The sequence below is a fragment of the Cyprinodon variegatus genome, unplaced genomic scaffold (genome assembly GCF_000732505.1).
Source record: "Cyprinodon variegatus isolate N-32 unplaced genomic scaffold, C_variegatus-1.0 Scaffold402, whole genome shotgun sequence".
Classification (NCBI taxonomy): Eukaryota; Metazoa; Chordata; class Actinopteri; order Cyprinodontiformes; family Cyprinodontidae; genus Cyprinodon; species Cyprinodon variegatus.
Genome location: NW_015150855.1, coordinates 132,034 through 141,788, shown reverse-complemented (window position 1 = coordinate 141,788; position 9,755 = coordinate 132,034). Strand labels below are relative to the sequence as shown.

The following is a 9,755-nucleotide window of genomic DNA, read 5'->3' as shown; positions in this document are numbered from 1 at the left end:
GGAAATGATTCTTATTTCAACCGTTGCGTATATTAGCTGCGACATATGAATCAGGATGCTATGACCGAAAATAATTGATTGACAGATGACCGTTAATATAGGCTATGATTGGACTAATTTAGATGTACAGGCTGACGTATAACTAACTGGCCTGCAGAAGATAACGAGAAAAAACACAGATAAGACAGGATTTTTTTTTATATAAATGTTCTAAATTTGGCAACAATATTGTCTGATAAAGATTTATATAAACATTTATATACATGATTAAGCCAGAATAATTTGACATTTAAATATGACTTCCCTACGACTTTAAGCTCTGATTTGGACTGGATTTAATTAGATTTTAACTGGTTTTAAGCCATCTGTAAAATGTCCTTAGGTGACTTCCCTACGACTTTAAGTGTTAAACTTAAACGTGATTATTGATGCATTTCTGGACAGTTATGTTTTTGTTATGAATTAAATTTTATCTTCATATTATTGACAAAATAAAACAATAATATTTAAAACCAAACATTTTTTATCACTTTAATCATTATTTTATTGCTCCCCCCATTCAATTCTGCCCGCGGCCCCAGAAAGCGCTCAGCCCGCCCTGCGCGTCTTCATCATCAGCATCCTGAAGAAGGACAGCCATGATGTCCGCCTCCTCCTCTTCCTCCTTCTGTTAAAAACCACCAGGATGAAGCGATTTTCCCTTCCGCTGATCCGAACTCTGTAACGGACACGGAACGCCGCCGAACCGGACCGGATCAGTTCGGTTCCGGTTCCGTTCAGACCGCCTCGGTGACGCTGAGGCTTGTTTACGTGCGATCTGGATGGAGGTCCAGATTCCCAGAAGGAAGAACCACATCAGGAAGTGATGCAGAGCATGTAAGATTCGTTCGATTCGGTTCGGTTCTACTGGTTCGGTAGCAGGTCCGGTGTGAACGGTAGAGTCGGTATTTTTCCACGCGGGGCCCCAGGTTGGTGATGAAGATGGAGGCTGCAGCTGATTCTCAGAAAACGATCAGAACCGTCATGTTGGATCATCCAGGTGTTCTAAGCTGCATCCAGAGGCACCAAGCAACAGATTTAAGGTTTAAATCAAGAACAAAATATTAACAGTATCAATAAATAAACCTGATCTGAATATAAACAACAAACGGATCAGATGGTTACCATAGAAACCATCCTTTCTGCTCCACAGCTGGCTTTTCTCTAGAAAATTTAGATCTTTTTTAAAGATTTTAACTTTTTAATTCCTTTAAAAAATATTCCTTTCTTTTATAATTAAAATGTGGAAATTCAATCTCCTTATTTTAACATGATGTTGGCAAATACATCTGACTCTGAACCTTTCATTTGGGAGATAATATTTATGGGGAATTTTTATAATATGGAAAAATGATAACCCTTCAGACAGGCGGAATGATGCTTTATTATTATGGTTGTTTTTTAAATACATTTTATGCATTTTTATATACAGAATTGTGCATTTTTGCAAAGTTTCACCTACATCTAAAATGACTCCAGCTGAATGCTTTAACACAGAAAAAAGTTTGAATTCCAGCAACATCATCAGCTTGTTTATCCAGGATTTAAACACAACTGTGTTGATTTGTTATGTAGCTTTAAACTCAAATGAAATGTATCCACAAGGTCCAGAAACGTTTTCTAACACAACGGTATAACTTTGAGATGAAAGTTATTGGAGATTCTAAGGATGGAGGCTGATGGACCTACAGTTACTCGACGCTTTTATTTTGTTTATTTTCCAAAATTGAGCTCAAACATATTCTTATTGAAATCTTTCCTATTGTTGAGAACACGAAAGATCCAAAATATCCAAAATAGAAACATTTATTTTTATGGGTATTAATGGATAAAAAAGGATGAATAACAGCCGATTCTGATCCCAACAGCTATATATCATGCATCCCTAGTGTGCACACAATTTCAGTTTCATTCATCCATTAATGCATCCAGAAAAAATGTTGATTGACTGATGGATTTTTCCCCTTTCAGCTGCATCAGTTCAAAAGCAGCAAAATCAAATTTAGAATTTTTTTCCACATATTGTTGACAAGTCTACGTATTGAAATTATTGTTTGGGACATGTCTACCAGTCCTTCAGAAAGTTAGGCCTAGGTTCTAACATAAAGATGAAAGGTGTTCTATCTGTGACTAGTTTGGATGGCTGTAAAGGGGTTGGAAGTGGTTGCTAACGAGTAAATCCAGCCGAGTCACCAGGACAGCCTCTGTAAACACAGAGCTTTGTCTCATGGGTTCCTTGCAGCCTTAATGGGTTCCCTCAGAGGAGACTGGGATCCCTGCAGATTCCAAACCCATCCCAGTTGGCTACTGGAGAACAAGAGCGGTGGGATTTCTGGCTGGAAATTAGGATTAATTGGTTTTAGGTTGGTAATGAACCTGTCTAGGAATATTAATAAACCAAAACACTTACCAACTATCTGCTCTCAGGAATCAATGGATTTACTAACCAACCACTTGCTTTTCTAGTCTTTGAGTCAAGAGTCTTCATTGTCTAACCAACAACTGTACATTGCCCAGGAGGACCAGGGGCAGTGCAGGGATGAAGCGGCCTAGTGGTTAGGGCATAGAGCTTGGAATCCTGAGGTTCTGAGTTCGAGCCCCACTCCCACAGACTGCACTCTGGCTCTCTGAGCAAGACCCTTAAAGGAATAGTACACCCAAAACATGATTAGCCTTCATTTTCTACTCACCTCCATGCTGAACAACACTCTGGAGTACTTTTTTGATATCTCAAATGCATCTGGAGATCTGGGAGGCTTCTAGCTGTCTGCTGACATTCAAATAATGGAGGTCTATGGTGACCGAGACAGAAATGTCCATAAAAGTCCACAAAAAACGTGTCAATATTCCTCCATACTGCTCGTCCAATGTATTCCAAGTGTCCTGAGTGGGTAGCATCCAGAATTTACTCGAAACGAAGTCATTTAGAATGTTTTTAGAGCATAAACAGTAATGTATAGGATTTCCTGAAAGCGCGCACATGCGCGCTCACGACGCTACGGAAGCCGTCAGACCAAACCAGATGAAAGTGCTCATTCAGCTCGGCAAAGAACTCATGCTCTTCCTCAACACTGAAGTCCTCAGAAATTTTTCTTTCGTTGTTTCTTTCTTTGCACAGGTAAACAGCACATTTCTTCTTCTACGCTTGCATTATTGGCAGAGCAGACGCTGAATGCGCACTTTCATCTGGTTTGTCTGCCGGCTTCCGTAGCGTTGTGAGCGCGCAGGCGCGCGCTTTCAGGAAATCCTATACATTACTGTTTATGCTCTAAAAACATTCTAAATGACTTCGTTTCGAGTAAATTCTGGATGCTACCCACTCAGGACACTTGGAATACATTGGACGAGCAGTATGGAGGAATATTGACACGTTTTTTGTGGACTTTTATGGACCTTTCTGCCTCGGGCGCCATAGACCTCCATTATTTGAATGTCAGCAGACAGCAAGAAGCCTCCCAGATCTCCAGATGCATTTGAGATATCAAAAAAGTACTCCAGAGTGTTGTTCAGCATGGGGGTGAGTAGAAAATGAAGGCTAATCATGTTTTGAGTGTACTATTCCTTTAACCCCAAACTGCTCCCTGGGGGCCACACAAAGGCAGTCCACTGCTCCCCAAAGGGATGGCTGAAAAGCTTTGATAGTTTTGACGTCAGTTTAAATTTCAGGTTCTTTCCTGTTCTGTGCTTACAAATCAACATTTCAAAGGATTCAACAAACAAGCTGCTACTAAGAGACATGTCAAACCTCATCAAACCCACATGACTTTACCAGCTAAAACCCCTATGTTGAGTTTGAAGCATGAATGCTAATGCTAGCCTAGCCAGGGTAGCAAACATAAGGCTCATTTACAGTAGCCTTTTGAAACCGTGCTGAGATCGGTCCGAGCACGGTAACCAAGGTAACCAGCAGTTCAGTTCTGGTTGGTTCTCAGATAACAAAGAGCGCATCAGCATCTCCTCACAGTAAGCCTCCGTAATCATGAAATTTCAGACGTTCATAAAAATACTAGCTTCCCTACTGTTCCACAGGATTTCCAGTCATGATTCTGCTAAGCAGCCTCCTGTTGTTGTTTCCTGCGTCAGCCCTGATTAGACTATCGTTTGTCCTATCCACTTCCCAAAAGCCGACTGTCAAGTAAATTCACCAAAGGCTGCCTTCTTCGTCTGACTCTCCGCAAACTTCCTGAATGTTACGGGTGCCGCCATGTTGATTTGCTTGTTTACCTCTAGAGAGCAGTAGTAGCAACAGATTGTCACTAGGAGGCCAAGAACAATGTTAGCTCGGTGTGTAAACGGTCATAAGGAACCGAGCTCTGCACGGTTCAGTTTTCAGAGGGTAGTGTAAATGGGGCTATAGTAGAAGCAAATAAATCCTTCTCTCCGTGAGTCACTGAGAACTTAAAGTCATAGGGAAATCATATTTAAATGTCAAATCATTCTGGCTTAAACATGTTTATAAATGTACTCTTTATCAGACGACATTTTCCCAAAATTTAGAAAATTTCTGTTTTTAAAAAATCCTGTCTTAAAATCTTTTATTTTTTCGTTATCTTCTGCAGGCCAGTTAGTTATACGTCAGCCTGTACACCTACATTCAGCCAACCATATATCAACGGTCATCTGTCAAATTTTTTCGGTCATAGCATCTTGATTCATATATCGCAGCTAATATGACTCATCCACGACCTCCGACACTAAACTCTCCTCCTCTTGCATGTTTCCTCTGTCCATAGCGTTTGTTGACAGTGTCGTTTCTAAGTCACCAATGTAGTGCTACTTGGTCCCAATGGAATTTCCCATTGGGAACCTGCTAGCACTAAGTTGCTAACTGGTTAGCAAGATGCTTCTGACAAACCAGCCACAAACAAACCTGCTTTAGAACCTTCCGCCCCAACAACCCCGCCCTCTTGATAAATGACCAATCACGACTAGCCAATCACAAGTCGTGCACCACTCCGGAGAATCTGGAAATGCAACGCTTGGAACAGTTGCTTCCCTTCAACTTTAAGATTTCGGAACTCTTGGATGTATAAAAACAAACTCCATCGATGAGTTTGGGGAACAAATGCTTAGCGACCGGTACTTCAGATTGACCTGCAGCTGTTTAGTAAGAAATACTTGCGTGAACACTCCTGTCTGTTGTAGTGACCTCCTGTTTTTGTGTCTCCACAGCTCATCTCCAATGCTGCTGTACAGCAATGGTTTATGCTCAGTCAACAAACAGAGTTGGTGTAAATCCCTCCCTCCATTCTCCAGTCCTCATGTATCAGATGTCATTTAACTACTCCAAGAGAGAAAACTCGACTGTCCTGGCCACCTTACCCACCACTCCGCTCTACAGCCTCGAGGGCTCGACCTTCAGCCAGCCCAACACCTCTGCCTCCAGTGAGCTGACCCAAGGAGAGGTCGCTGTCCTGGGCCTGGTCTTTGGCGTCCTCTGGCTGGTCTCCATCCTGGGAAATGCTCTGGTTTGCCTGGTCATCCACAGGAGCCGACGGACTCAGTCCACAACCAACTACTTTGTTGTGTCGATGGCTTGTGCAGACCTGCTCATGAGCCTCGGCTGGGCTCCGTTTGTCCTTCTGCAGGTCACCGCAGGACAATGGCCGCTGAGCGCTGCTGCCTGTAAGATTGTACGTTACCTGCAGCACTTGTGTCCCGGTGTTCAGGTTTATGTTTTGCTTTCCATCTCTGTGGACCGTTTCTATACCATTGTCTATCCCCTCAGCTTCAAAGTGTCCAGAGAGAAGGCAAAGAAGATGATTCTGGCCTCATGGTTGTTTGATGCCGCCTTTATCTCCCCCTGTTTCTTCTTTTATGGATCCACAGACAGTCATTGTGACTTTTTCCTCCCAGACAGTTGGGGCAGCATAACCTTTGCTGCATTTCACCTTCTGATAGGATTTGTGGTCCCGGTTGGACTCATAGTAGCTTTCTACCAGCGGGTGGTCCGCTACGTTTGGAGGATCGGAGCCGACGGCCTTACGGTGCGTCGGACTATGAACATTGTCCCGCGGACTAAAGTTAAGACCATCAAGATGTTCCTCATGCTAAACTCTGTTTTCTTCTTCACCTGGACACCCTTCTATGTGGCCCAGCTGTGGCACCCTAAGGAGGCACAAGTACCTGGTAGGCAGGAACTGTTGTTCTTCACAGCCATTTCCTGGATCTGCTTCAGCTCCACGGCGTCCAAACCTACCCTGTACTCCGTGTACAATGCAAACTTCAGGCGCGGCATGCGGGAGACCTTTTGCATGTCGTCCATGAAGTGCTACCGCAGTAATGCTTACACAATCACCGCCAGCTCCCGGATGGCCAAGAAGAACTACGTTGGGGTGATTGAGATCCCAGTCCAAGCAAAGACCATCACCAAGGACTCTGTGTATGATGCATTTGATCGGAATACTAAGGAAAAAAAGGTAGCTTGGCCCACCAACACCAATCCCCCCAACACCTTTGTATGAGCTACTTGGGACAGTTGGAACCAACCCAAGAGCCATGTTGGCCAGTGGACCGACTCAGACTCCCAGAATGTGTTTCTTTGTGTGTAAAGGGCTACTTTATGATGGTCCATCCCTTCTGGTTGCCATGGTTTCCAACGCGGTGTCTCAAACATGTTTTCTTGTTGGGTCATCTACACAGCCAGTGGACATTCTCAACAAGTGCTTCTGTAATCTGTGTGCTAGAAGCTAATGTTTGTAAAAACTGGTCCTACTGCTACCATCATGTGCTTTGTTGCTTTATTAGATGCTAAAAGAGCCAGAACCTCTGGTTACCTCATTACCTGGACCAAAGGAGGAAGATTTTTTATTTTGTCCCAGAGGCTGGGATATATGGATATAGTGTGTTCTGTAGGTGGCGCTGTAGGCTATATTTAGCTGTTACTAACAGGAAGTAGAAGCAGAGGAACTGGGAGGGGGGCCTCCAGGAAATATTTCCGAGCCTGGTCCAGGTAAACATTGTGAAAATGTGCAGTAATATAAACATCTGCTGATTAAATAAAAAGGAGAGTTTTCATCAGAGTGATTCTGTTTTATTTGCTTTGACAAAGTTTGGTAAGAGCTACAAAGTTTATTTAGGTTTCACAAAGTGCTTCTGCTACAACAAAGAAAGTGGACAACATTCAGGAAAGATTACATCATTAAGACAAAGACAAGAAAACAAAAAGGATCTGGAGTTGTTTGTGAAACAGGTTTCCTGCTCTAATGACACACAGAACTGGTTCAGGACCAGCTAACCTAAAACTGTTGGGTCCAGAAGTGAATAGTATAGAAAAAAAAATAAAAACTAACATTCTTTGTTTGATCCAAATCTAGACGATTCAGGATTTGCTGAACCAGAGCAGCCTATCAAGAAACAGCGTTTATTTGGATCTAGAAAATATTGTCGCAATCTGATCCATAACCAGCTATCTGAACAACGTCCTGGCTGACCCAGAACCGCTAATCCAGGTCTTTAGCAAGTCTAGAATCCACTGATCCAAACCCAGCTAACCCACAACCCGATTCTCCAAAGTTTCACTTAATGCAAAACCAGTTATCTCTGATCCTTGGTGCAGAAGCAGGTGATCAATTCTCATTCCCTCCTTTCCCAGCTGGTTCAGAACAGGCTGATTCAGAAGCTGCTAAAACATGGCTCCATGTGATCCAGAACCAGCTGAAACATCGGATCTATCGCGCTACAACAGAAACACTGACATTTAGCGAGAAGATAAAAATCAAAACATCCTCTTCTGAGCAGCGGGAAGCCGTCAGCGGGTCATGTGACCTGGAAACAACCAGGTGATGGAAGATAGCAGACCTCAGCCATATTTCAGCCACAACAGACAAACAGGAGATGAGATCAGTGAAGACAGAATGAAAGGAGGATCTTCTGATGAACGTTACATTTCTAATGGTTTGGAGGAATAGGCCTGCTGGGTGGGATCCGGGTTGCATCCAGGTCACAGAGGTGCTGAAAGGTCACGGAAAGCTTTTAGTAATTAAGGTGGAGGACAAGCGCCGCTGATGGTTTAACTCTGAGCGCTGCTGTTCTTCCCGTTCTTTGACGCTTTGGTGCTGCTGGCGCTCTGAGGAATCTTCTGCTCGTCTCCGGTCAGAAGAGCCTTGATCTCCGAGGGGATCTTTCCCTGGTCCATGGCGGAGCACCACTGTTTATACTGCAAGAGAGAAGCAGGATCAGGAGATCAAACCACTGATGAAGCACAGCGAACAACCCCTGAAGTTCAGAATCAGCTCTTCAGGTTTGGAGTTTCTACACCTGCAGTTATTAGTGAGAAGAACAACTGCTTGGTTCTCTTGTCTTTGCATCACAGGAACAAAAGAACACCATGAAGCCGGAATCAGCATCTGGAGACAAATCAGCTGCAGCTGCAGCTATTGACTGGTGCTGTCATACAGAGCAACACGACATGGAGGGAGGGATCCAGGTCTTACCAGAACCAAACAGGAATAATCAGCCCAGTTTCAGTGAGCAGAACCTGAACAAGATGAAGTGTTCGGAGGAAAGTGGAAGTTCTGATGTATAATTTCAACTAAAAGCTTTTTAGAGTTATCCGTTATCTATATTTTAGTTAAAGACAAAAGCTTTTGCTTAGTGTAATAACAGGCCTCACCATCTCCAGCTCCTCCCGCAGGGCGCAGATGGCTCTCTCCTTACTAGAAACCAGCTCTTCCAGGTACTGGTACCGCAGCTTCTTCCGAGCTCGGCACTCTCTGGCGCTCTGCCGGCTCCGCTCCAGTTTGGCCTTCAGGTCGATCTTTGCCGGCTTGCGGCCTCGTTTTCCGGGCTTCTTCACCTTTCCGGCCACCATCTGAGGGTAGAGGAAACAAAGCAGTCAGTTTAGCCACACAGGACCAGAGGTGTCCAGTAGCAAAGTACAAATACTTTGTTACTTTACTTTTAAAGGATGTTCTTTTTCGGGCTGGATCATCTAAATAAGTGGTCCTCCTATTTGTCACTAATTCTGGGGATATGTTTGCATAAGGCTGTCCTACGTGCTCGTCCCCATCTTCACCTTACCCTATGCCGAGGGTTACCTCCTCTCTCACACACTGATGAGAAAACGATTGAAATATGAACAAAAAGGGAACTTTTAAACATGATTATAAAGCTGATCCCAGTAGGAAATTAGTCCCTAACGAAGTAGGACATTAATAGCCGTGCTAACACTGTAGGGGCAGGGCTAGCTGTGCTAACCGTGTAGGGGCAGTGCTAGCCATGCTAACCATGTAGGGGCAGGGCTAGCTGTGCTAACTCTGTAGGGGCAGTGATAGCCATGCTAACCATGTAGGGGCAGGGCTAGCCGTGCTAACCCTGTAGGGGCAGTGCTAGCCATGCTAACCGTGTAGGGGCAGTGCTAGCCATGCTAACCGTGTAGGGGCAGTGATAGCCGTGCTAACCCTGTAGGGGCAGTGATAGCCATGCTAACCATGTAGGGGCAGGGCTAGCTGTGCTAACTCTGTAGGGGCAGTGATAGCCGTGCTAACCATGTAGGGGCAGGGCTAGCCGTGCTAACCCTGTAGGGGCAGTGATAGCCATGCTAACCATGTAGGGGCAGTGCTAGCCGTGCTAACTCTGTAGGGGCAGTGATAGCCATGCTAACCATGTAGGGGCAGGGCTAGCCGTGCTAACCATGTAGGGGCAGGGCTAGCCGTGCTAACCATGTAGGGGCAGGGCTAGCCGTGCTAACCATGGAGGGGCAGGGCTAGCCGTGC

The 9,755-nt window shown here is 44.5% G+C and overlaps 2 protein-coding genes across 3 annotated transcripts in view; one reads left to right on the top strand and one right to left on the bottom strand.

The window, feature by feature from the left end:
- The first annotated feature begins 630 nt into the window (after positions 1-630).
- Positions 631-7,044, top strand: gpr19 (G protein-coupled receptor 19). Of its 2 annotated transcripts, none has more exons than XM_015387754.1 (2): positions 631-876; positions 5,212-7,044. In XM_015387754.1, exon 2 carries the CDS (start codon positions 5,238-5,240, stop codon positions 6,501-6,503), a length of 1,266 nt encoding a protein of 421 aa, XP_015243240.1. In that variant the 5' UTR covers positions 631-876; positions 5,212-5,237; the 3' UTR covers positions 6,504-7,044. The 2 variants fall into 2 exon arrangements, with proteins under 2 accessions (XP_015243240.1, XP_015243241.1); XM_015387755.1 differs by having other exon boundaries at positions 631-1,082.
- A 618-nt stretch (positions 7,045-7,662) lies between these two features.
- Positions 7,663-9,755, bottom strand: part of crebl2 (cAMP responsive element binding protein-like 2) — a 4,273-nt gene continuing 2,180 nt past the window's right edge. Inside the window, exons 2-3 of the mRNA XM_015387753.1 lie at positions 8,654-8,851; positions 7,663-8,197 (exon numbers count right to left, since the gene is read on the bottom strand). Coding sequence (XP_015243239.1) covers positions 8,051-8,197; positions 8,654-8,851 — 345 coding nt within the window. The 3' untranslated portion in view covers positions 7,663-8,050. The remainder of the gene's footprint in view (positions 8,198-8,653; positions 8,852-9,755) is intronic.

What these genes read in the sequence shown, in the direction of transcription:
- gpr19 (XM_015387754.1), top strand. Translation starts at nt 5,238, where the DNA reads ATGGTTTATGCTCAGTCAACAAACAGAGTTGGTGTAAATCCCTCCCTC.